The 26,656-nt window shown below is 31.2% G+C and overlaps 2 protein-coding genes across 2 annotated transcripts in view; both read left to right on the top strand.

Moving 5' to 3' along the window:
- The window catches only part of LOC114328885 (uncharacterized), a 128,572-nt gene that overhangs the window by 47,804 nt on the left and 54,112 nt on the right, over positions 1–26,656 (top strand). The window lies entirely within an intron of this gene.
- LOC126881742 (general transcription factor II-I repeat domain-containing protein 2B-like) lies at positions 755–1,381 on the top strand. Its single transcript, XM_050646213.1, has one exon. The coding sequence runs from the start codon at positions 755–757 to the stop codon at positions 1,379–1,381; it is 627 nt and encodes a 208-aa protein (XP_050502170.1).

Here is a 26,656-nt window from a genome sequence, read left to right as displayed (position 1 = left end):
ATCAGTGCCACTTTCACATCAAACCATAAAAAGAAGGATTGTTGCTATGGGTGAGCAAGTAGAAAAATCTATGCTTAGCCTGGTTAAGAAAAGTTCATATTTCTCACTTTGTTTGGATGAAAGCACTGATCAAACCGATGTTAGTCAGCTGTTAATATTTTTGCTCACTACTTTTGATGATTTTACCAGTAAAGAGGAGTTATTTGATATTTGTCCTCTTTATGGAACAACAAAAGGAAAAGACATCTATGAGGCTGTGAAGAAAACAGTTGACAGAATTGGAGGCTTTGATAAATGTTCAGCCATAGCAACAGACGGGGCCCCATCAATGACAGGTAAAAAAATTGGATTAGTGGGTCTGCTTCGAGAGAATGGTGTCACTTGCCCAATAATTCATTGTATTATATATCAGGGAGCTTTATGTGGAAAATCAGTCAAGGAAGATCAAGTTTTCCAAACCGTGATTAAGATTATAAGTATGATTAGAGGAGGAAATCGATCTCTTTTACACAGGCAACTTAAGCAGTTTTTAGTGGAAACAGAGGCTGAGTATGGAGACTTGCTAATGTACAACCATGTAAGGTGGCTGAGTGCAGGAAAGTGCATGGAACGATTTTTTGCCATAAGAAAGGAAATCCCTGCATTCCTCAACAAATACGTTTCATCTGACACAACTGAACTGGAAGAGAAGTTTAAGGATCCAGAATTTTTAAGACAGTTAGCTTTTATAACAGATCTGACTAATCATCTTAACATGTTAAACTTGAGTCTACAAGGAAGAAACCATACGGTTTCAGATTTGATCGGAATGATAAACGGATTCCGGAATAAGCTGAACGTGTTTAAACGTGCTTTGGAAAAGAACAACCTGACACACTTCCCTAGCGGTCTGCAAATAACAGAAGAATTCAACGGTGAGGAAAATATTGAGTTTTCATGCTGCATTTCACAAATTGAACAAGTTATTGATGAATTCAATACAAGATTTGAAGAAATTGAAAGTCTCAAAAGCAGTGTACTACTTTATAATAACCCTCTTGAAGCAACCATTGATGATCAACCACCCAACTTACAGCTTGAGTTATGTGATCTTCAAGCAGACATGTTCCTAATCACCAGACAAGAAAAGGGACCTGAATTTTTCAAATTACTGTCAAAGGAGACAAACCTGCGAGATTTTGGACTGAAAATGACGTCAATGTTCGGAAGCACATATACATGTGAAAGTGTCTTTTCCTCCATGAAATACATAAAAAACAAAAACAGAAGCAACCTTACCGATTCTTCCTTACGTCATCTTATGAGACTGTCTACAACTGAACTGGAGGTGGACATTTCTTCATTGGTGGATGAAGCCGATCGACCACTGTCCTCACACTAATTGGATACACCTTTTTCGTTGCTTTTGCAATGTTTGTCTTGATTATTGAAAAGTGTTATCAATAAATTTTCCGTTTATAAAAAAATGTAGTTGTTGAGCAATAAAAGAAATAATACTCTTTTTTGTTTTAATTATTTTTATACCTCACTTTATTTTGTTATTACTTGTAACAAAATTATTATATGGCCCGCGACAACATCAAAGGTTTTAGTTTTGGCCCTTGAGGCATTCAAGTTGGACACCCCTGATATATAATAACATTTCTTCAATAATGGATCAAATTAGATCCCAAAAAACAAAGTAACCGGTCTTCAGTGGAGGAAAATTTGCAGAGAAATCTACAACCAAGCCCTAGACCAGACATGAAGGTCTATAAAAAATAAAGTCATATTATAAACTGTTGAATTCTGGCTTCTCTAAATATTTTACATCAAAAGTCATCATATACTATTTGTAGAGGACTGAAATCTGTATTGAAAACAAATGTTAAAATTGTTCTACGAAGTTAACACATTCCAAAATTTTGCAGAAATACAATATAGAAAATATTCACTTTTTTATGCCAAAGAGATTGATTTTGAAATTTGAGAGCTCTTGGGAACATTATTTTTATTCCTCAGTACTTAAAACTGAAGGAAAAAATAGCGCCGTTACATCATGTCTTCAATTTCAAAAATTGAATGAGCGAAATAATAGTGATTTCGGAGTGTAAAAATATCACTGTAAAATTTATTTAAAAGTACATACAATCCTTTTCAAAAAACAAAAATAAAGCGTTTTTCTAACTTTTAAAATAATACTTTTGTTTTTCTCTTCATTCTCAATCTATAGGGTGAGTATATGAGTATGGAACGCCTCAATTATCTCGGAAACGGCTTGCAAGATTTTTATAAATTTTGGCGTGTAATTGGCATAATTATTAGTACTGTTGGAAATCCCATAAAATTGATTTGGTTGTTTAAATAGTTCGAAATAATGTCCCTCTTTTACCCTTGTCGACGTCTGTGTTGTTCCTTGCTAGCATGATATCGAAATTCACATGTGTCGCGAAGAAGAGGATCGGACCACTTGAAATCCAAAAATTCTTCTCCTACGAGATAAGGGATGAGATGCCTTCAAAACTCAAATGTGTACAGACGTGTAATAGTTAGCGAATTCGTTCGTTTGTTTTTTCGATCGTTATCGTTGTGTCTCCAGCCACACGGGGTAAGCTTAACCTAAATTTAATTACCTTTAAGTATGCACTTTTGAGGCATCTATATTATATGGAAATGGGTTTTTACCCGGATATTTTTCTTTTGTGGCTCAGCTAGCATCCAGTTTATCGAATACTGATGATGATTTTTTTATAAAAATCGAAAACGTTTTGTTGTGATGTAGCCCCTTTAAGGGATTTTAATAAAAAAAATGTATACATTTTACAAAGGATTTCTTTCCAATTTTGTGATTGATGGTATACAGCCAACTACAGGAAAAACATTTTCTTTTCCTTGTGGATTTTTAATTACCTTTATTATCCTTTATTGTTTTTTGAAATATTTACCAACCAATTTAATTTGAACTTGTGTATTATTATTGTATTGCGCTTATGGAGAAATTCCGCTTTCTCTCAATATTGGTAATCAGAAGGGATAAACTTTATAAGCAGGTGTTGTAATGAGTGTTTATAGCTTGTTTTTGATTTTATTACTTGTTTCGTTCAATACCTGCTAGTAATCATACAAGTACTGTTGGTGTTTATCGAAGTCACAATAGATAGTAGGTATATCTGAAAAATAACATGGCGATATGCGCAGATGTCAACAAGAAACGTGTAATATCTTTAATCATTTATATAGTAACCGAAATCCTATAAGAAGATCTACTGTCAGTAAATTAGTAAAACATTTAACGAAACTTAATAAGAAAACCACAAGGAAATTAAATTCCAATTGCTGGATGAATCAGAAAAAATGGTTAAATTTGTTTGTAACAGGTATATTTATAAAATCCCTAAAAAGGGCTACATCAAAACAAACGTTTTCAGAACTACAATTCTATCATCAGGTTTTATTTCAGGTTAGTATGCCTGAGCCACCAAGATATTAGGGTAACCTTTAAAATGTGTTTATAAAAGTTGTTTAAACATCCTTTAAATTGATCAACATTATGTACAACTTTTATAAACTTTAGCACATGTCATTTAAAGGGTTTTAACCCTCCTTAGGCATGCTAATCTGAAATAAAACCTGAAAACGTTTGTTTTGATGTAGCCATTATCACGGACTTTATAAATATATACCTTTTACAAACAAATTTAACTATTTTTTTAAACTTAATTAAATAAAACGTAAACAAATTATCAAAATCAGGACGCAGAAAAACTGCCCCAACTGAAAACAAATCTTTAGATTTCTTCCTTACACACTTGTGACTCTTTATAGTCAAAGTTGGCCTAAGATGGTTGATTGAGGTTTTGGTAGGGTTTCACCATGTTCCCATAGGCGATATCCTTTAACATCGGCGTTTAGCCTGTTTAATATTATTTTTAAATAATGTAAATTGAATTTTAAATTCAAACATTGTTTGGTTCTGGGGCTATTTAGCAAGTATGCACATTCACTGACGATGGACCGATAGGTCTGAAAACGTTCTGAATTGGACATATTTTATTCAATCCATTGGGATTTTTTAAGTTTTAATAAATATACCAATTTACATAGAAGTGGTTTTACTTCTTGTTAGAGTTTTTTAACTATATGGTATACAGCCAACCTAGGGAACTTCCCCTTTTAGTTTAAATCTTTAGATGTTTATGTCCTGTTAGAAGACGATCCATAGGTACTTGTGTACTAGACAAATATCCAGGAAACTTGAGATTTCGCAAACATTCGTAATGAAAATTTTGCGTAAAAATAATTTCCATTCATACAAAATAAGATTAGTTCAAAAGTTGTGAGACGATGGTTTCGATAGACATGAAGAGTTTGCAGATATAACGATGAAAAATGTGACAATGTTATGTTTTGCGATGAGGCCACTGTTTTAATTAATGGAAACGAAAGTCGGTATAATTTTCGATACTGGTCACGTATTGGATGCGTACCACACACAGTATCCAGAAAAACTTGATGTATGGGCTGGAATAATAGGCGACAAAATAATTGGTCCCTTTTTCATTGGGGAAACTTAAATGGTCTGGCGTATTTAAATTTATTTAAAAACTGGATTATACTTGAGGTAGCTCGGTTATTTCCAAATCCAATTTAGATTTGGAAATCCAATTGTATTTTTAATTACATTTTAATGCAGAAATTTCATTATTCGAAACTTCCAAAACTTCCGAAACATATTTGGCTGCAACAAGATGGTACTCCACCACATTATGCACATAACGTGAAGTAAGTCTTAAATAATGTGCTTCCCCGAAGATGGATTGAAAGGCGTGGTTTTATTGAATGGCCCCCAAGATCACACGACATTAATCCTTTAGACTATTTCCTGTGGGGTCACTTAAGAAACATCGGTTATTAGACAAAACCTTCCAATATTCTGGTATTAAAAGAACCGCAGAAAAAAGAAGTATTGAGCAGTCAGATCGCAATATAGCATAATGCATTGTAAAGTTGTAAAAATTATTTATCTTGTATTGAAGTAAACGGACATTTTGAGAGTCTGTTGTAATCGCCTTTACTGGTTTTCTAAAATTTATAAATTTTTATATATATAATAAGCGAGTCTTCTACAGCTGACGCCGCTTCTCGCATCCTAATTTCCAGCGTTTTCTGTCGAAGCAATTTTCAGTTTTTAGATATCTGGCGGTCATTGCATCTTCGACATCTTCTCTCCAGGATCGTCTTGGTCTAGCTCGTTTATTTCTTGTGGGTGGAGTCCATTTTTCTATTTTTTGGCCATCTACTTTTAGGCATTCTCTGAAGGTGTCCATACCAGTCCTAAATTTTTTACTACTCAAATATTGACATACCTTTAACATGAATTTGTTTTCAACTGCTCTAGGCGTTCTGCGGTATTATTTGGATAAATCTCTTACTTCACCAGTATTGTTAAACTTTTTATTAATTTATCAATAGTAGACCTTGATATGATATTCACCTTAATGTATTATTTTAACTTCGGTGAAGATAATGTAAATATAGCAATAACTTCGAAATTATGGCATTTAGGTATAGGGAATATCTCATAAAAAATAATCAGTGTATCTTAAAGAATTCAAAAGGCAAAAAATATACAGAATAATCCATTTGAAATAAGAAAGTTCATTAGATTTATAACAAGACCCTTACACAATAAAACCTATAAAAATATTGCAAGCCGTTTCCGAGTTTCCGAGCTAATTGAGGCATTCCATACTTAAAACTCACTCTGTAGATTAAGAATGAAAAAAAAACACAAGCATTATTTTAAAAGTACGTATATAAAAAGAGCTTTATTTTTGTTTTTTTTAAAAGGCTTTTGAACAGATTCTACAGCGATTTTAAATCGCGACATTTTTACAATTCAAAATCACTACTATTTCGCTCATTTAACTTTTTGAAATTTCGCTAAAAACATACGATTACCCTCGTTCCGGGTGGTATTTTTTCCTTCCGTTTTACAAATAAAGAACAAACATTATAATACAGAAATTGATGATGCTTCAATTGCACCCCATCAAAGATATTTAAATATTTGGTGGATTCACTCATTTTACCACGTAGGGAAACAGTGCAGTTGTACTCGTAGTTGTCACAAAATTCCGACCTTAAAAGTAAAAAAGCACATCTAGGTGACACATGCAAGGTGTATACAATACTATCTAACAAAAATACTTCAAAATATACAGATTTATTATACAAATAATTTAAAAAAAATTCTACAAATCTGCTCGTCGCTAGTAATATGTACAAATTAATTTACAAACGGTTATATCGATAGGCAAAAACATTCCCAAAGCGATGAGAACGAGAAAGAAAACTGTAAATTATAATTGCACAACGGGAAATATTTACAAGGTGGCACGTTTTCAATACTTTATACCTACTCCATTGTGAAAATAAACTCATACTACAGGGAATGAACGTAAAAATCAACTAAGTACTTCAGATTTCGGTGAACCTCTATCATGAAAATTGGTGAGTGGTTAGAGCAGTGGTTTCCAACCATTTTGTACCTGCGCCCCCCTTAAAAAACCTAAAATTTTTGCCCCCCCCCCCCGTTAATTTTTCCAACAATCTAATTTCATAAACTCAACTGATACTATAATTTATTTAATGGGCTACAAAATAGTATACAATATCATGTAAAAATATACAAAAAAAATAATAAAATTTGCTTTTTAATAGTATTTACCCCTTTTGTAAATTAATTTTCAGACATTTTGTTACAATTTTCTAATGGTAACCAACAATTGTAAAAGCTACAAGCCCCCCTAGGGGGGTGCGCCCCACAGGTTGGAAACCACTGCGTTAGAGGATAGCTCAAGAAATAAAAGTGACATGTTGCCAACTTGCTTTTACCCTAGGGGTGGATGCACCTCTTCTCGGGGGTGAAAACTATGTTATTAAAAATAAACCCATAAATCGATATAGGGACAATTTCTAAGCAAAATTTGTTAATATATAAAGTTACCAAAATACATTTATACTTTTTGAGATATTAAAGATCAAAGATTTTAACGTTTCGTGAAAAAATGCATGTTTTATAGTAATTTTTCATAAATAACTCAAAAGTTTTTACAAAAAAATTATATTATCAATATTGAAGCTAATAACAAATTAAATAAATTCCTAATTAATTATTTTGATTATGGAAATAAGCCACAATTAAATTGAAAAATAATTTTATTAACGTTTCGACGCTCAAATCGGATGTCGTTGTCAAAATACAAAATATTACTAAATTAAACAAAAATGTTGTTGCTTAGTAAAAAATTCTTTTAATAATTTATTTAATCTGACTCATTTATAATATCGGCAATTCAGACATATATTATACATTTTAAAGTAGAAGACTTTAAAATGACATTGCCAATATTTATGAGTTGCTTTCCTGGGACGACTTTACTGAAAGATATTTCATTCGGTTACATGAAATCAACCCCAATCCAAGAATGTCTGCCCCAAAAAATCATAGCATGTGATCCGTGTTTAAAAAGACAACCAAATGCAACGGTGACAGTAAAATTCTCGTGTTAGAGATTCCATAGTAAATCACGATTTTAAATTTTAAATTTTTCCTGGTTTTCCCTCGTGATTTACTATGGAATCTCTAACACGAGAATTTTACTGTCACCGTTGCATTTGGTTGTCTTTTTAAAGACAGATCACATGCTATGATTTTTTTGTGTTGCGTGATATTCTTGGGTTAGGGTTGATTTCATGTAATCGAATGAACTATCATTCAATTAAGTCGTGCCAGGAACGCAACTCATAAATATTGGCAATATCATTTTAAAGTCTTCTACTTTAAAATATATAATATATGTCTGAATTGCCGATATAAATGATTCAGATTAAATAAATTATTAGAAAAATTTTTTACTACGCAACAACATTTTTGTTTAATTTAGTAATATTTTTTATTTTGACAACGACATTTGATTTGGGCGTCGAAACGTTAATAAAATTATTTTTTCAATTTAATTGTGGCTTATTTCCCAATCAAAATAGTTAATTATAAAAATGCCACAGGAAAATAGCTCCAGAACAAAAATAAATTCCTTACTTGAAAAACCTTTCAGTATTACTTCAAAGTTACCTTTTCGGTAAGTACTCTAGTACTCAAATTTAAGTATTCAAGCCTAAATAACGAGAAAACGATGCATTCTACAACATACTATACTTAATAGACACTTGTCAAAGTACTCAGAAATACCTATCAAATGAGCTCCTGAAGAAGCAAGAAAATTTATGCTCCAAAAATTTTCCAAAAAATGGTATTGTGTATTTTATAGAATAACTCCGTTAACTTTAATACTATCAGATTTATTCAAAACCCATTTAAAAGGTAATTTCCACCTCTATAATATCATGTTAAATTTAATCTTTTATATCCCTTACTTTTTTAAAGATCAAGGTAAAAGTACCGATTCCAGATTACATGGTTCTTGCAGTAAAATTTAGGCCTTAAATGTTTTTATCTCGGTTATTGCTAATGCTCTAAAAATAAAAATTAAAGTAAAATCTTTGATGAAAAAAATCTCAAATTATCGTTTTTTTACGTATATAAAGCATTTTTGGAGTTATTATATAAAAAAAAAATTTACGAAAACTTCAAAAATTCTGATTTTTTAAATCATATTTTTTTCAAAAATATGCATTCTAAACCCGTCAAAATTTTTGAGGTCAATATTTATGCTAAAATAAAGAACATTTTAAGCGATTATTGCAAAGTTAAATTTTTGCAAAAATGGCGTACTTATGTTTTATTTTTCACATTTTCCAAGAAAATTCAAAATGGTCCGCTTATTTTCATCATAACTTGCTTAATGTTGATGGTGTCAAATTCTCTAAAGCTCATTTTATAGGTATTTGTAAGTAGTTTGAAAAGTGTTTAATAATTTGGTACCTATATTTTATAAAATGCATCGTTTTCCCGGTATTTAAGTTTCAGTACTTAGATTTGAGTATTCGTCAAAAAATAATATACATTCAATTACCCATAAACCACTTTTAATTAATATTAAAAGGTTTTTTAAGTAATTTAATTTTTTATTAGCTTCAATTTTGGCCATGATAACTTTTTTGTAAAAACTTAGTTTTTGAGTTTTTTATGAAAAACCTCTTAAAACGTGCATTTTTTTTCACGAAAAATTGAAATCCTTGATCTTTAGTAACTAAAATAGTATTGATTTATTTTTATAACTTTATATAACAAATTTTGTTTAGAATTGATTACTGTCGATTTAGGGGTTGTTTTAATAAAATAAGAGAAGGGGTGGCATCCACATTCAGGGCAAAGGCGCAAATATCCGCTAGCTACTTACCAATTTTCACGAAAATCGATGGAGGTTCAACTAAATCGGAGGTGAAAACCTTCAGTAACTGCACAATGTAATATACGGCTGCTTATTCAGAAAAAGCTTTTTTCAGATGATACATAGTTCATACTAAATTATATTTCATATCAATAATTTGTTCTATTGTTTTAGAACCGTAATATATAAAATTATTATATCTTAAGCCGGATAAGCAAAGAATTCAAATAAACACCGAAAAAACAAAAATAAAAATTGTAGGCAGGGCAAATAATCATTCATGGTAAATAGGAACTGGTGAATTTCGAAGGTGTAGACAGATTTGTAGACTTGGGCTCCTTGATAACCAACAATGGCGATTGCTCCTCATAAATCAAGCGTAGACTATCGATGGCTCGAACTGCAACAGCTAAATTAATTAAAATATATGAAAAGACCGAAAAATATCAAGCTCAGGATGTCTTTATTTTTACCATAGCTAATACGCAGCTGAAAAATATGGTCTCTTAAAAAAATCGATAGAAATAAGATCGATGCCTTTGAAATGCGGGTTTACCGAAGAATTCTACGCGTGTCCTAGACAGAACACAGAACCCACCACTCACCTGTCAATTCTAGAAGAGCTTCATATACAGAGGACAGGATATTAAAGAAAGTAAGCCATATAACCAGAACAACAGGGATCATGGAACTATTGGTAGTAGAAAGAAAGGTAAAAGGCCGAAGACCAATAGGAAGATCTTCAACACCATGGGCAGACCAACTGAAGACTCTAGTAGAAAAATCCTTACATGAAGTCGTCCATCTGGTAAAGGATCGCCGGCAATGAAGACAGCAAGCTAACAATATTTAGTGTCGCCGTGCCCCGATAAGGTCTCTAGGAATGAGGAGGATACCTATGAAAATGATGGCTAATTTCCTCACAGAAGTACCATATCATATATTTATCTTTAAGTGTAACATAGTGAATTATTACTGCTCTGAACCGATTTTCTTGTTATATTTTATGCAATTTACCATCTTATTTGGAGATAAGTCACAATTTAAGTTCTTCTTCTTCTTCTTCTTCTTCTTCTTCTTTTTTGTATAGACATGACTCTGTCTGTTTTTAAATGTGACTCTAGTAAGTTGTCGTTTCATCGTTTTCGTGGTCTTCCCACTAATCGTTTTCCTATGAAAGTTTTATTATATTATTTAAGTTTGAAATTAAATTTCAAAAGGCAGAAATTAATGGATATATGGGGAGAGGAAATAGAAGAGCTAAAAATGGAAATAAACGAGGAAAAAAGTAAGATAATGATAATCAACGGCAAAGAAGATAATGAAATAAAGATAAAATGCAAAAACTCAGAACTGGAAATAGTTACAACTTACGAATACCTGGGAAGTATCATTACTAACGACGGCAAAATAGACTGGGAAATAACAAATAGAGCAAAGAAATCAAACAAGTTATACTATGCCTTAGCCCCAATACTGGGGAAAAGAGAACTTGCAAGAGAGACAAAAATAAACGTATATAACACAATAGTGATACCGACTGTGCCCTATACAAGTGAAAACTGGACAATTCTAGAAAAACATAAGAGCAGAATAAATGCAATGGAGATGAGACATTTAAGAAGGATAGTTGGAAAGACAAAATGGGATAGATTAAGCAACGAGACTATTAGGAGAATGGCCAACCAAGAACCAATAATTAATAAACTAAAATAGAGACAAATGAATTGGTATGGGCATTTGATGAGGATGCAACCCAACAGAATTACGAGAAGAGTCCACGGAGCAAGGAACATTGTTAAAAGAAAAAGAGGCAGACCAAGAAAAAAATGGATACAGAAAATAGTAGAGGCGGGAAAAGTTAAAGGAAAATCACTCGAGGAATTAAAAATAATGGTAGAAAACAGAAAAGAATGGAAGAGATGGGTGAATGTAAATTAAAATACCGATCCCAAATCCGACACCCTCATAGGGTACAAGGAAGGGGAGAAAGAAAGAAAGAAAGAAAGAAATTAAATTTATTTGACGTTTCGATTTCCACTTCGAAAATCATTATCAAAAAATGTGAATTGTACATAGCATATTAAAATACATATCATTTTCAGCAAATTAAAAATATTATATCTAAACTTGGCTACTAATATTAAATTAACTTTGCCACCTTGTAAATAATATTTTCTTGGTAATGTTTTTGCTACAAAGCTATATTGCACATCTGCACATTTTGTAAGGGTGAACATGTAAGGTTTAAGTTTATAGAAGAAAATTTTCCAAAAATAAAAACCAAATTTGATTTCACTCAATATTCGATGTCGATTTGTACATTCTACAAAATGTTTGGTTTGCTATGCTACATTTAATAGAGTTTTAAGTTTTTTAAAATATTTTAGGCGATATTCGTTGACTTTATCCATAGACTTTGAAATATTTTGAACTTATTTTTGAATAACCTTTCATATGTTGTCATCTATCAACAAAGGAGAACGTAAAAAAACGTGCTTTAAAAGTGCTAGAAAATAATAAAACTCCAGGACTTTGCATTCATCCAAATTTAATCGAGTTCATTATATCCATTTATGTATAATCGAGATAAAACGAAGAAGTATACAAAGATCCAGAAAAAAGTGGAATGCCACGTAAATTATGAAGATTAATAGGCTCTAGCAAAAACTTGAAAAATGGAGAAGATTAAAATGAACATTACTAAGTACAAACAAGTCAGTGGAATAATGTAACTAGACAATTTATGATGAAAATCAATTATTTATAGCAACAGATCTACTGTTATAAAATAAAAGAAACACAATTCGTAAATCCTAAAATTTAATGATTAATTATTTATATGGGAAATAAGCCACAATTAAAATGAAAAAAATAATTTTATTAACGTTTCGACGCCCAAATCGGGTGCCGTTGTCAAAATACAAAATATTACTAAAATAAACTAAAGTGTTGTTGCTAAGCAAAAAAAATTCTTCTAATAATTTATTTAATCTCACTCATTTATATTGGCAATTCAGACATATATTATACATTTTAAAGTAGAAGACTTTAAAATGATATTGCCAATATTTTATGAGTTGCGTTCCTGGGACGACTTACTGAAAGATAGTTCATTCGATTACATGAAATTAACCCCAACTCAAGAATATCCGTCATAAAAAATTATAGCATGTGATATGTCTTTAAAAAGACAACCAAATGCAACGACAGTAAAATTCTCGCGTTAGAGACTTCATAGTAAATCACAAGGGAAAACCAGGAAAAACCTGTGATACTATCCCGACATCGTAAGTATTTGGTCTTACATTAATTTACTCTCAAAAAGTAATACCAAATTCTGACTTGTAACATGTTTAAATTATAAATATTATTAATAATACTAGATATATAAGTAATACTAAAATATAAAATATGTACTAGCTCGATATTATTGACTTACTAATCTTGGTATTTTCTTTCTATTGACTTCCTCTTTCAGTATGGGTAACCACATCCTACTGCATTCTACCGAGGAATTTGCGACACAATTGGTTTCATTTAGCATAATTAGAGCCGCTTCTTTGATTTTTCTCTTTTTACTATCTGATTCTTTCAGGACTATACTTGAATCTCTCCACTGAACTCTATGTTCATTATCCCATGCGTGTTGACATATTTGAGATCTCTCAAATTCTCTATTTTTAATATAAGATTGATGTTCACTTATTCTAACGTCTAATGGTCTTGATGTCTCACCTAAATAAAATTGTTCGCATTCACAAGGTATTTTATAAATGCAATTTTTTGTTCTTTCTTGATCATTGTTAGGTTTAGTTTTAGATAGAATAGATCTCAATGTGTTTGTTGTTTTGAATGTTGTTGAAATGTTGAATTTATTTCCTATTGTTTTAAGTTTCTCGGATAGTCCTTTTATATATGGTATTGATATTTTCCTCGTATTATTTCTGGTGAATGTTGTAGGATCCCGTTCTAAGTTGTTCTGTTCCATTCGATCCAATCTTGACAATTCCTTATTTATAAACGATAAAGGATAATCAATTAACCAACAGATATCTCAATTACAAGTCAAATCACAACATCAACGTTAAAAAGGGAATCATTAAATCCTTATATGATAGAGCCAAAATTACTTGTTCTAACGAAAATTCCTTTTTAGCAGAAAAACAATTGTTAACATCTGTTTTATTAAAAAATGATTATCCTTTATCGTTTATAAATAAGGAATTGTCAAGATTGGATCGAATGGAACAGAACAACTTAGAACGGGATCCTACAACATTCACCAGAAATAATACGAGGAAAATATCAATACCATATATAAAAGGACTATCCGAGAAACTTAAAACAATAGGAAATAAATTCAACATTTCAACAACATTCAAAACAACAAACACATTGAGATCTATTCTATCTAAAACTAAACCTAACAATGATCAAGAAAGAACAAAAAATTGCATTTATAAAATACCTTGTGAATGCGAACAATTTTATTTAGGTGAGACATCAAGACCATTAGACGTTAGAATAAGTGAACATCAATCTTATATTAAAAATAGAGAATTTGAGAGATCTCAAATATGTCAACACGCATGGGATAATGAACATAGAGTTCAGTGGAGAGATTCAAGTATAGTCCTGAAAGAATCAGATAGTAAAAAGAGAAAAATCAAAGAAGCGGCTCTAATTATGCTAAATGAAACCAATTGTGTCGCAAATTCCTCGGTAGAATGCAGTAGGATGTGGTTACCCATACTGAAAGAGGAAGTCAATAGAAAGAAAATACCAAGATTAGTAAGTCAATAATATCGAGCTAGTACATATTTTATATTTTAGTATTACTTATATATCTAGTATTATTAATAATATTTATAATTTAAACATGTTACAAGTCAGAATTTGGTATTATTTTTTGAGAGTAAATTAATGTAAGACCAAATACTTACGATGTCGGGATAGTATCACAGGTTTTTCCTGGTTTTCCCTTGTGATTTACTATGAAATCTCTAACTCGAGAATTTTACTGTCGTTGCATTTGGTTGTCTTTTTAAAGACATATCACATGCTATAATTTTTTATGACGGATATTCTTGAGTTGGGGTTAATTTCATGTAATCGAATGAACTATCTTTCAGTAAGTCGTCCCAGGAACGCAACTCATAAAATATTGGCAATATCATTTTAAAGTCTTCTACTTTAAAATGTATAATATATGTCTGAATTGCCAATATAAATGAGTGAGATTAAATAAATTATTAGAAGAATTTTTTTTGCTTAGCAACAACACTTTAGTTTATTTTAGTAATATTTTGTATTTTGACAACGGCACCCGATTTGGGCGTCGAAACGTTAATAAAATTATTTTTTTCATTTTAATTGTGGCTTATTTCCCATATAAATAATTAATCATAAAAATGCCACAAGGAAATAGCTTCAGAACAACACTAAAATTTAATGTTTATAAAAAATTCAAAATATTCCAAAATCGATTATTTTTAGACCGACACGTGGGCATTTCGTCGCAGAAAAAGGAATTTTTAAAATTTGCCATATAACACATCCTCCTAGTTTATCAACGCTCATTGTGAAGGTTGGATTGATAGCGTAATCTAATATTATTAATGTTATCAGACGTACATAAGCAATATTATCATCGAGTGAAAATAATCCGCTTTCCTGTACTTGCAAACTTTATACAACTAAAATTTTTTATACATATTTTATTACAGTCAGTAAATGACAGTTTTTAGTCCAGGGTATTAAGGTTTTTTTCCGCAAATCGCCAGGAAATTTTGACATTCCTGTCAAAATTTCTTGAAGAAAAAGTCAGGACTTCCTTACTGTAAGGAAATGTCATTTCCTTACTGTAAGGAAATGATATTTCCGTACAGTAGTTGTTAGTGTTCTACATAAATGATAGAATTTTTACTCATGCGATAATCCATAAAACGTCTGTATGCATTTTCGTACTTTTCTCTTGATTTCTTTGGCAATAATTCTAATGAAGCAGTATTCACTGCCTCAACCAGCTCTGGAGGAGTCCCAGGAATGGAAATTTCATCATCACTTATCATTTTACTTTCGAGAACACCAGCAATTAAATTTATAAGCGTCAAGTTTGACAATTCAACCTCAATACGTTTCCATAGTAACCCAAGTAATTTTATTAGGAATTTCAAAGCACCATTTATTTGGGAATAAAATTATCGCGTTTTTTTTTAAATCAATCAATATCTGTCGAATTTTAAACGATTTGCGGAAAAATAGTATGTTTACCTCGTAGGAAAAGCCACATTCCTGGACTCTGTGTTGCTAAGTCTCGGCTTGCGCCTCGAAGCAATCTTCACAGTCGTCCAGGAATGTTAAGCTTTTCCTACCCGGTAAACAATGTACTATTCCATGACATTTGAACAGCCAGAGTACTGAAGCATTTTTTCGGCAGGTAATGCCTATAAGAGCAAATTATAACTATTTCCTGTGTAGGATCTGGCGGCCATTTTTATTTATAAACAATTAAGTGTCAAAAAATGGCATTTTTCACTTATTTTTCAAATCAATGGAAAACAGGGAAACTTATGAACATATACTCATTTGTTGTTAATATAATTGCGAAAAAATGTCGGAATTTCAAAAAAAAATATTTTCGCAATAACTGTTGTAAAAATTAGTGTACAGCTTTGAAATTTTTGTCAAATAAGGGTTCATTGGTGCTTAATATGTGATAAAAATTTCAAAGTGATTCATTCAATTGCTTAAATTTTATCCAAATTGTTTATCCCAGAGAGTATTTTTTTTGCAATAACATAAGTCAGAAGAAAATGAGGTTAGAACCATTCCACAGGTGTCAAATGAAAGAGCATGAGCTATATTTTCAACTTAGTTTAAAAAATATGAATAAAAAGTGCAATTATTAGTAATAAATAATTATGCAAAAGTATCGTAAATCTTTCCTTATAAACTTTTTATTTTGTTATACAGAGTGTCCCAAAAGTAGTGGAACGGTCGAATATCTCGCGAACTAAACATCGGATCAAAAAACTGAAAAATACATGTTCAATCATTTTCAACAATCTATCCAATGACACCAAACACCAACCCCCATTACACCCCCTGGAGGTGGGGTGGAGGGTAACTTTAAAATCTCAAATGGAAACCCCTAGTTTTTCTTGCAGATTTGGATTCGTTACGTAAAAGTAAGCAACTTTTATTCAAGACATTTTTTCGAAATGTGGATAGATGGCGCTATAATTGAGAAAAACGATTTATCCTGATACCATAGGTAAATTATAGAAACGGTCTAATATCTCGAGAAATACACTTCCAAATGAGAAACCAAAAATAAAGTTTTTAATACTTTTCGAAAACCTATCGAATAACGCTAAACATGATCCTCCAACCCACCCCCTGGAGGTGGGGTGGGGGGTAACTTTAAAATCCTAAATAGCAACCCCCACTTTTTATTACAGATTCGGATTCGTCATGAAAAACTAAGCAACATTTATTCGAAACATTTTTTAGAATTGTTGATAGATGGCGCTTTAATTGGAAAATACGATTTATTAGCGCCATCTATCAGCAATTTAAAAAAATGTTTCGAATAAATGTAGCTTAATTTTTCATGACGAATTCGAATCTGCAATAAAAAGTGGGGGTTGCTATTTAAGATTTTAAATTTACCCCCACCCCCTCTCCAGGGGGTGGGTTGGAGGGTCATTTTTGGTGTTTATCGATAGGTTTTCGAAAAATATTAAAAACCTGTTTTTTGGTTTCTCATTTGGAAGTGTATGTCTCGAGATATTAGACCGTTTCTATAATTTACCTATGGTATCAGGATAAATCGTTTTTCCAAATTAAAGCGCCATCTATCCACAGTTCGAAAAAATGTCTTGAATAAAAGTTGCTTACTTTTACGTAACGAATCCAAATCTGCAAGAAAATCTAGGGGTTTCCATTTGAGATTTTAAAGTTACCCCCCACCCCACCTCTAGGGGGTGTAGTGGGGGTTGGTGTTTGGTGTCATTGGATAGATTTTTGAAAATGATTGAACACATATTTTTCAGTTTTTCGATCCGATGTTTAGTTCGCGAAATATTCGACCGTTCCACTACTTTTGGGACACCCTATATAAGAAATTATACATATTTATTACAATTTTTTATCAATTATGATATAGATAACATTACTTGGTAGTTGTGCACTTAAAACAGGGTAAAAAGTTAATTTTTTTGGAAAAAGTTATTCAAAAAGTTTATAAAGAAAAATTGACGATACTTTTTCATAATTATTTATTACTAATAAATGCACTTTTTATTCATATTTTTTAAACTAAGTTGAAAACATAGCTCATGCTCTTTCATTTGACACCTGTGGAATGGTTCTAACGTCATTTTCTTCTGACTTATGTTATTGCAAAAAAAAAATGCTCTCTGAGATAAACAATTTGAATAAAATTTAAACAATTGAATGAATCACTTTGAAATTTTGATCACATATTAAGCACCAAAGAACCCTCATTTGACACAATTTTCAAAGCTGTACACTAATTTTTACAACAGTTATTGAGAAAATATTTTTTTTTCCAATTCCAACCTTTTTTCACAATTATACAGTAGAACCCCGCAAATCCGAACTAATTGGGGGGACAGCCTGTTCGGATTACGAAAAGTTCGGATTATCCGAAAGTTAGCCTTAACTAGTAGTTCAAAGCTTTAATTGTGATTTTGAGTAGCCAAACGTTCTCGCAAGAGTGTGGACAATATTTTTGGTCTCAAGTTGACTACGAGAGAATCAAAGTAAGTTTGTGTTTAACCTTTATAAACACTTTATAAACCTATGTATTAAAGTATAATATTTATTTTTAAGAAATTTTAAATGTCAAAGTCCTAGTAATCCTACATTGTCCAATTTTCTGGCTTTACTCTGTATAATAAACATGTTTTTAAGTTTTTGTCTTGAATTTTGAAATTTTTTTCACTTTCCGTTGGTTCGATTTGCCGAAAGTTCGGATTCGCAGGGTTCGGATTTACGAGGTTCTACTGTATTAACAATAAATGAGTATATCAAACTTTGTAATACGTCATTTTAAAGCTTTTTCCATAATCTCGAAGATATTTGTACTAAAAAAATCAAGTTTCACTGTTTCCGTTGATTTGAAAAAAAAAGGGGAAAATGCCATTTTTTGGCAGTTAATTGTTTATAAATAAAAAATGGCCGCCAGATCCTACGCAGGAAATAGTTATAATTTGTTCCTATAGGTATTATCTGTCGAAAAAACGCTTCGATACCCTGGCTGCTAAAGTGTCACGAACAGGGTATATTTTTGTCTTATTACCCTGGCCTATTTGTAGTGTAATTTTCCTGGTCACGACGGATTTGCTTGAAAATTTGGAGTTAGGTTCCTCTTAACCTTCACTTCACTTTTGTCTTGTGTTGTTCCGTTGGGTGGTTTTACTTGGGGGAGGGGAAGCCATCGCCTCTAGGGGGTGAAAAAACATACGTTCAAAATAAGTACGAAAATGGATAAACTGACTAATTCTAACGAACTTGTGTTCTGGAGTTTTTTCAGTAAGTCAATACTATTTGAGTTATTTGCGAGTGAAAATATTCATTTTTCAATTAAAAAAACCGGCTTTTAAACGGTTTTTCGCCAATAGCTCAGAAAGTAAGTACAGTCAAACCCGCTTATTAGAATAGCCTTCGTGCCAAGCAAAAATATTCTTATAAGCGGGATATTCTAATAACTGATCATTGGTGGCTAGCTGAAATAAGTGTACCGAATATACGTTATAATAGTACATACTATGTCAATATGTATATTATGGTTTTAGGTCTTTTTATGTCAATAAAAATTTATAATCTATTTACAAAAATAATTACGAAACGATTAGACAATAAATTGGAATTGGGTTTTTGAAATAACTTCCGAACAAAGAACAAACGATCAACTATTGGTAATAAATAATCTTATAGAAAAATGCTGTTTCTAAAAAGAGCCAAGTGTGTGGCAATGTACCTATAGAAATTTGTAGACAAATGAAATTATTTTATGACCTTGTCGGCATACGATTGAATTTTCTGTGGGAAAGGAGCGTTTACTCATAACACAGTAATAAAGTGTTTATTAGGTACCTGACAAACCGTAATAATATACAAAAAAGCAGGCTTTCGAAGCTCTTACCGACAAACCATTATATCAGGCAAATTTAAAATTTTTAGGAAATTGTACGTAAAAATTTATTTTGTTGACCTGAAAAAATTATTCTAAAAAGCGGTATTAGGTTACTAAACCATATTCCAATAAACGGATAAATTTATTTAAGGGTAAATGGAAACGTTTCGGGACCTCGAATTTATATTCCATAAACCGGGATATTCCTATAACCGGTACTCTAATAAGCGGGTTCGACTGTATTTTATCGAAAAAAAAAACAACAAATGGAATAGACAGGTGCAGCTTTTAGATTTTTCCGTGTCTTTTTCATTCATCATTCGTTTGGTTTGCAAGTAATAGAAAGCACGAACAGGCGTAACTAAATTTTGTTAGTTATACATATAAATAAATTATTTGAAAATGAAAAAATGACTTGTTATTTGAGGAAGGTGGAAAAATCATGTCACGCTCAAAATATTGTTGGTCCCTTTTATTTTTGGTACAAAAATCGCGAAAATCACTCCCTAATTAGCTTCCCAAATAAAATTAATCATTACCGCTTCACAAGTTAATTTACTTATGTATTATTTATATTATCTATAAGTTTCATTGGTTCAAAGTGCTCATTTTTGAAAAAAATTGGGTTTAAAATAAAACATTTTTTTATTTTGAAAAAAATGGAATTATTCATGGAATTAACTTAAAAATTATTCGTAATACCAAAAATCTTAAAGAGTAATAAAATGTATGTTTTGCTTTTCTGAATATTTTTTCTTTTTTGTTTTCTTGTTAGACAAAAATTGGTTATGGCATGGTTGTTCAAAATTTGCCTAAACTCGTGATTAGTTACTCGTTCAGGCCATTTTAACTACAGCTTTTTCAAAAATAAGCACTTTGAACCGATGAAACTTACAGATCATATAAATAATACATACGCAAAGTAACTTGTGAATAGGTGTTGATAAAATTTATTTGTGATGCTAATTAGGGGGTGATTTTCGCGATTTTTTTACCAAAAAATAAAAGGGAACAACAATATTTTGAGCGTAACTCACTTACTTTTAATGTTACAAGTTTTTTTAAAAAACAAAAATAAACCTTTTTTTAAACACTTTAAAAATTTGAAATGAATTGTCCCCGAAAAATGCTCAGTTTTGGGTTATTTCACATTAAAATATTCGATTTGGAATTTGATGAAGAAGAACCTACTTTTCATTAGCTACAACTCTGCTTCTGCTGGGTCTACAGAACTCACGCATACACCATTTTTTTCAGTTTTTTATAAGCTATATTTTTGCTAAGAATATTTTTTTTCGCTGAAATACTTACTTTTTGAATTATCTCCGAAAAACCGTCCAAAAACATGTTTTTTCCTGTTAAAAATGAACATATTCACTTGCAAATAACTCGAGAAGTATTGACTTACGGAAAAAACTCTATAGAACAAAAGTTGCTTAGAATTAGTGATTTTATCCAATTCCGGACTTATTTTGAATGTATATTTTTCACCTTCGAGAGGGGGGTATTCCCCTCCATTTTTGAAAAGTGGTGGGGATGTAGAATTGTAAACTTTTTCTTATATAATAAAATAATAATAGACAATTTCATCTACCTATTCCCAAATTTTCATCCTTCCTTTATTTTTTTTTTGGGTCAGATTGTTCTTTGATCGGGCTATATGGGTAAAGTTCTTCTCATTGAGTCCGTAAAGTTCTGTTTCTAAGAGTTTGGGTCGGGGAGGTTTTCAGGGCGATTATGTATTCATGTATTGTTATATTCCATTTCTGGACTTATTTTGAACATATATTTTTTCACTCTCGAGAAGAGATGGCTTTCACCCCCTGAAGTAAAAGCAACCAAGGGCACAAGTTTAAAAGTGAATTGGAGGGTAAGGGGACATAAATCCAAATGTTCATACAATTTGTTGGTGAGACTGAAAATTACGTGGTATCGCCGTATTTCACGTTCATTTTCTGACCTGTAAGCAATATTATCATCGAGCAAAAATAATCTGCTTTCCTGTAGGTAGTTGCAAAGTTTAAATAACTAAAATTTTATATTTTATTACGGTTTTTATGACGAGTTCGTGAAAGTTGAAGCATAAAATTTAATGAAACGTGGATATTTTAGGAATACTTGTATTGTATGTTAATGAAAACAAATGGTTTTTGTCTTCATTGCCTGCGTCTTGCATTCATTTCATTTGAGTCCAAACATCAGAATGAAAAGACTCTAAAATCAAAATACAACAATTTACGGGAAGCACAAATACTAAATGTTACCAAGAAATATTAAAATCCATTATTTTTAGCTTTTTTTAACTTTATAGCAATCAACTAATAGCCAGATAACATTTGTATGCTTTTTTAACTTTGTTAAAAATATTTTTGAAGAAAAATGGATATATCTAAGTATATTATGTACTCTAAATTTAATAGCAGTCGTTTTTAAGTCCTAAAAACTTGGTAGAGAGCGTCTAAATATTAGATATTCACCTCTCAATTAATTGATTACCACGGCGTATAGTGTGTTTATAAGTCTCAAAACAGTCAAGACATATCTAAATACCATGGGATGAATTACTTCTTATTTTATTCTTCTTCTTGTGTAGACATACTCTGTCTGTTTTTAATGTCCCTCCCGTAAGTTGTTCCATCGGTTTCGTGGTCTTTCTATTGAGCAACCGTCTCTCTCTCTCTCGTCTCGCCGTCTTTACTACCTACTCTATTTGTTTTCATTCGTCTTATAATAATCGTCCATTCTACTATTTTATTGCTTCTCCTTCTGCTTCTCGCTTCTGCTCCTTGCTTCTCATTTCTGTTGTTTCGCGTTATCTTTTTGTCCTTTGTGTGTCAGGTCATGCGTATGTCGTTATTGATCTGATGACTTTTTAATAAATTTTACTTTTCATTTCTTTCCCTATATTTTTACTTCGGGCAACCAGCGGCTCTGTTTGTTCTATTCAGTTGCTCTTCCGCTCCTATTTAGAGCTTTCTAAATATATAAATATACGGTATGTGGCAAAATAAACAGTACTGAAATTCGTATGCCTCAAATTTGTATGTGTCATGTGCCGAAACATATTGAGTGGTTTCTGAACGTTTTTATAACGTTGGTCAATATCTTGTTAATGTTAGATACTTCAGGATGGTTCTCAATTTTGCAGAAAAAATTTTTATAATGGAGTACTATGTTCGGCCATAAGGAAAAGGTCACGAAAATGGTCCAAGAATTATCATTTTTTGAACTTGAAACTCACCAGAACTAACGCCAACAGATGCGTACATATGGGGAATGCTGAAGGGGTCACCGTCTGCAATTTCGGAATTGAGGACTAAAATTAAAGATTTTTTTCGGGCCAGAGGCAATGGCGGATCTAGAAATTTGCCTTGCGAGGGGAAATTTGCTTTAGGGGGGAATTTCCAATGAAAAACCAACCAAAAGACATAAAAAAGATAAACTCTGATTACATAAATGATATATAAATAAACTGCCCGTCAAAAGTTAGGGATATAGAAAATTCTGCTGATTTTCATAGTTGATTTTTTCGCGAACAGACGGATTCCGCTATTTTTTTTATTTTAGCCTTTTCTTTAGTATTTACACAGTTGTGCAAAGGTTTACTCAAACTCATTTTTTGTATTTATACCGGGTGGAAGAAAAAAATATGTTTTTCTTGTGTTAAGTTTGAGACACCCTGTAGGGAGAACGAGGTACAAATGTGAGTATACATCAGAATAATATTGTAGTCTTATGTTTTGTGAACATGCTGTTGTTTGAATGTCCCTGATATCTTTAGAAACTAAAAAATAGACGGTTTTTTAATTTAACATGTGTTTTAACCGAAACAAAAGTTTGAGACACCTTGTAGAGAGAAAAAGGCACAATGGTGAGTATACCCCGATACTATGTTGTAGTCTCATATTTTTTGAATATTTTGTTTTTTAATTTTTCTGTTATCTTTAATAACAAATAAACTAGACGGTATTATTCTTTAATAGGTTTTTCTATGTTTCACATGTGTGATGTGACGCATGTCGTCAGTTAAAACACATATTAAAGAGTAATATCGTCTAGTTTCTTTGTTATTAAAGATATCAGAGAAATTAAAAAAATAAAATATTCACAAAATATGAGACTACAACAAAATATCGAGGTATACCAGTGGTGTCATGGTGTGGGAACGCGTGGGAACGCCGTTCCCACACTGGTTGAGAAAAGAAAAAATAAATAAATAGAGAATTTAGGTTTTGTAAACAAAAATTAGCAGTGCGTTCCTGCACTGCTAATTTTGCCATGACACCACTGAGGTATACTCAACTTTGTGCCTTTTTCTCCCTACAAGGTGTCTCAAACTTTTGTTTCGGTTAAAACACATGTTAAATTACAAAACCGTCTATTTTTTTTATTTCTAAAGATATCAGGAACATTCAAAAAACAAAATGTTCACAAAACATAAGACTACAATACGATTTCGATATATACTCCCATCTGTACCTCGTCCTCCCTACAGGACGTCTCAAACTTAACATAAGAAAAACATTTCTTTTCTTCCACCCGGTATAAGTACAAAAAAAAGTTTGAGTAAACCTTTGCATGCCTGTGTAAATACTAAAGAAAAGTCTAAAATAATATAAAAAAATTAGCGGAATCCGTTAATCTGTTTCCGAAAAAATCTACTATAAAATTTCAGCAGAATTTTCAATATCCCTAACTTTTGACGAGCAGTTTAATAACTTATAGGCATTAAGTTCCCTTAATTTTCCTAACTAGCGTGTTTATTGGGTTGAATTTGTCTTTCTGTGGTTTCGGTTTCATGTGAGCTAATATATTTTTATGTTTGAACAATTTTTTTTTCTTTAACCTTGTTAGGGTGGATATTTCCTCATTTTCTCTCCCCGTAGATCCGCCACTGGCCAGAGGGCATCTTTACATCTGTTTTATCGGGAACGTGCGTCGTCGTGAATGATGTTTGCAAGGCTATATCATGTATTATAAATATATAAATAATCATTTCAATATTCATTTAAGTACTGTTTATTTTGCCGCATACTGTAGATATATAAATATAGTGAGATGCTTAGATATTAAAACTTTTTCACTTGTTCTATTATCTGACCCTCCAGCTCTAATTTACTATTCTATCCTTTTGCTGTTATAACTATGCATTTTGTCTTTTTGGGGAAATTAACATGTTCAATTTTCTAAGGGTTATATTAAATTGGTGCAGCATACGTTGTAAATCACAGCATCATCTTTAAGAGCAGCATCTATTACCTCGTCTGCATAGCACCTTATTTTAAGTTGTTTTTCTTCCCTTTGTTATTGTTTTTAGTTCTCAACTTTTTATATCATTTCATTCCTGGTCAGGTTGGACAAGATTGAATGGTTGGTTGAATGGTTGAATAATTGAACAAGGAATTCAGAGTATCCCCTATCTTCTTTAAGCGGGAATTAGAGGGCAATTTGTTGATTGGAACCCTAGTACCTTAATAATGCATTGCACTTGTGTAGCCCACGGGGTAAATAGAATTGTAATAATTGTAAATAAACCTAAGAATGTTTTTATAATTTCATCATATTATAACTTTGATAATTTTAAGTTGAAAATTATGTATTTTATAAACTGTAGACAAAACTCTGCAGGGGGTTTTGGTAAATAATTAGGTGTAGGTATATTATATCGGTTCAATAAAAGGATTAAAGTTTTTGTATATCAACTCATTTTATTTAAAGTATATAAATTATAGTGGCTTCTATATTTTCTTTAGATGTGTTTTTTCCACTTTTAACATTTTTTAAGGATTTAACTTTTAACGTGTTTTGGTTTTTTCTTCTAGCTGTCAAATTTAAAATACCTAATTAAATATTGGATGCATTTTAAATAATTATCTTTAAATCTTTCCCTAAATTTTTATATACTAGTTTATTTTTAATTTTTCTTGCCAATGATAACATGGATTTCGTGTATAAATTATTTATTTTAAAAATAATTTAATAATCATAATCACTTTCGAATAATAGTTTTTTCTTGGCAATATAATACAATACTGTGTGTTTTGAGCGTTTTTTGATTGGATATATATGATTAATCTTTCAAGAACTCTTTTTTCACAGCTTCTATAAATAAATATATTACATTTAGATGCACTAGTGATCGTGAATAAAATTTTCTACGGATAATAACGCATTTTATTCCAAAATAAAATTATTTATTTTGGAATTTATTATGTCTTTATTCCACATTTTTTTGGCTTAATAAAAGCACTCTTAAAATATACAAAAAAAAATTTTACTAATCTTCAACATCTTATAAATTCAAAATGACGGATTTCCTGTGATTATCCCAAAATAGATAGCGATTTTGTACTAAGGAATTATCTGAAACATAAAATCCACAAAAATCTCTATGTAGTATACTAGTAACTACCTACGGTATGAATTAAAAAAATAACAAATTCAATGAAAAATGACCGAAAGGTAGCAGTTTTAAGATAGCATTTTTTTATTTGCGAAAACCGAAAAAGGAAGAATAATAAAATTATAGCCTTATTTTAGTTTATCCGATACCTACCCAATTGCGTAAAAAATAGGTTAAAATTTCAGAAGGACCGTGCAAATAGTTTTTGAGAAATTGTGGTCACTGCATGTAAAAAAGATATTTTGAGAAAAATGTGTTTAAAGGTTATATTGGTTTAAAGGTTTAAAGGTAATACTAACATCTTAAAATCTATTTGACTGATCCTTCCGAAATTTTAACCAAGTATTTGTCACACGTGTGATTATCACGTGAACTAAAATAACACTATAATTTTAATTTTTTCTACCTTTTTCGTTTGTCAAATTGCCAAAAATTGCAAAAAAATTGGAAATTTCATCTTTAAACTGCTGCCATTCGGTTATTTCTTTATAGAATTTTTAGTTCATAATATAAGTAGTTACTAGTATAGGTACTAAACAGGTGAATTTTAGTACAAAATCTATTATAAGCCGTCAACTTTGAGACAGTCACAGGAAATCCGCCATTTTTAATTTATAAGATGTTGAAAATTAACAGTCAGAAAAATGTGGCACATTCTTTAAACCCTTTCAAACAATAATGCGCAATATTTTAGTTTATCTTTATGTTTTCCGTTTGACATTGCATAAAAATATACCTACCACATTAAGA

This window comes from Diabrotica virgifera, chromosome 3, assembly GCF_917563875.1.
Source record: "Diabrotica virgifera virgifera chromosome 3, PGI_DIABVI_V3a".
Lineage (NCBI taxonomy): Eukaryota > Metazoa > Arthropoda > Insecta > Coleoptera > Chrysomelidae > Diabrotica > Diabrotica virgifera.
The sequence above is the reverse complement of the archived record's forward strand: the minus strand, read 5'-3'. Positions and strand labels throughout refer to the sequence as shown.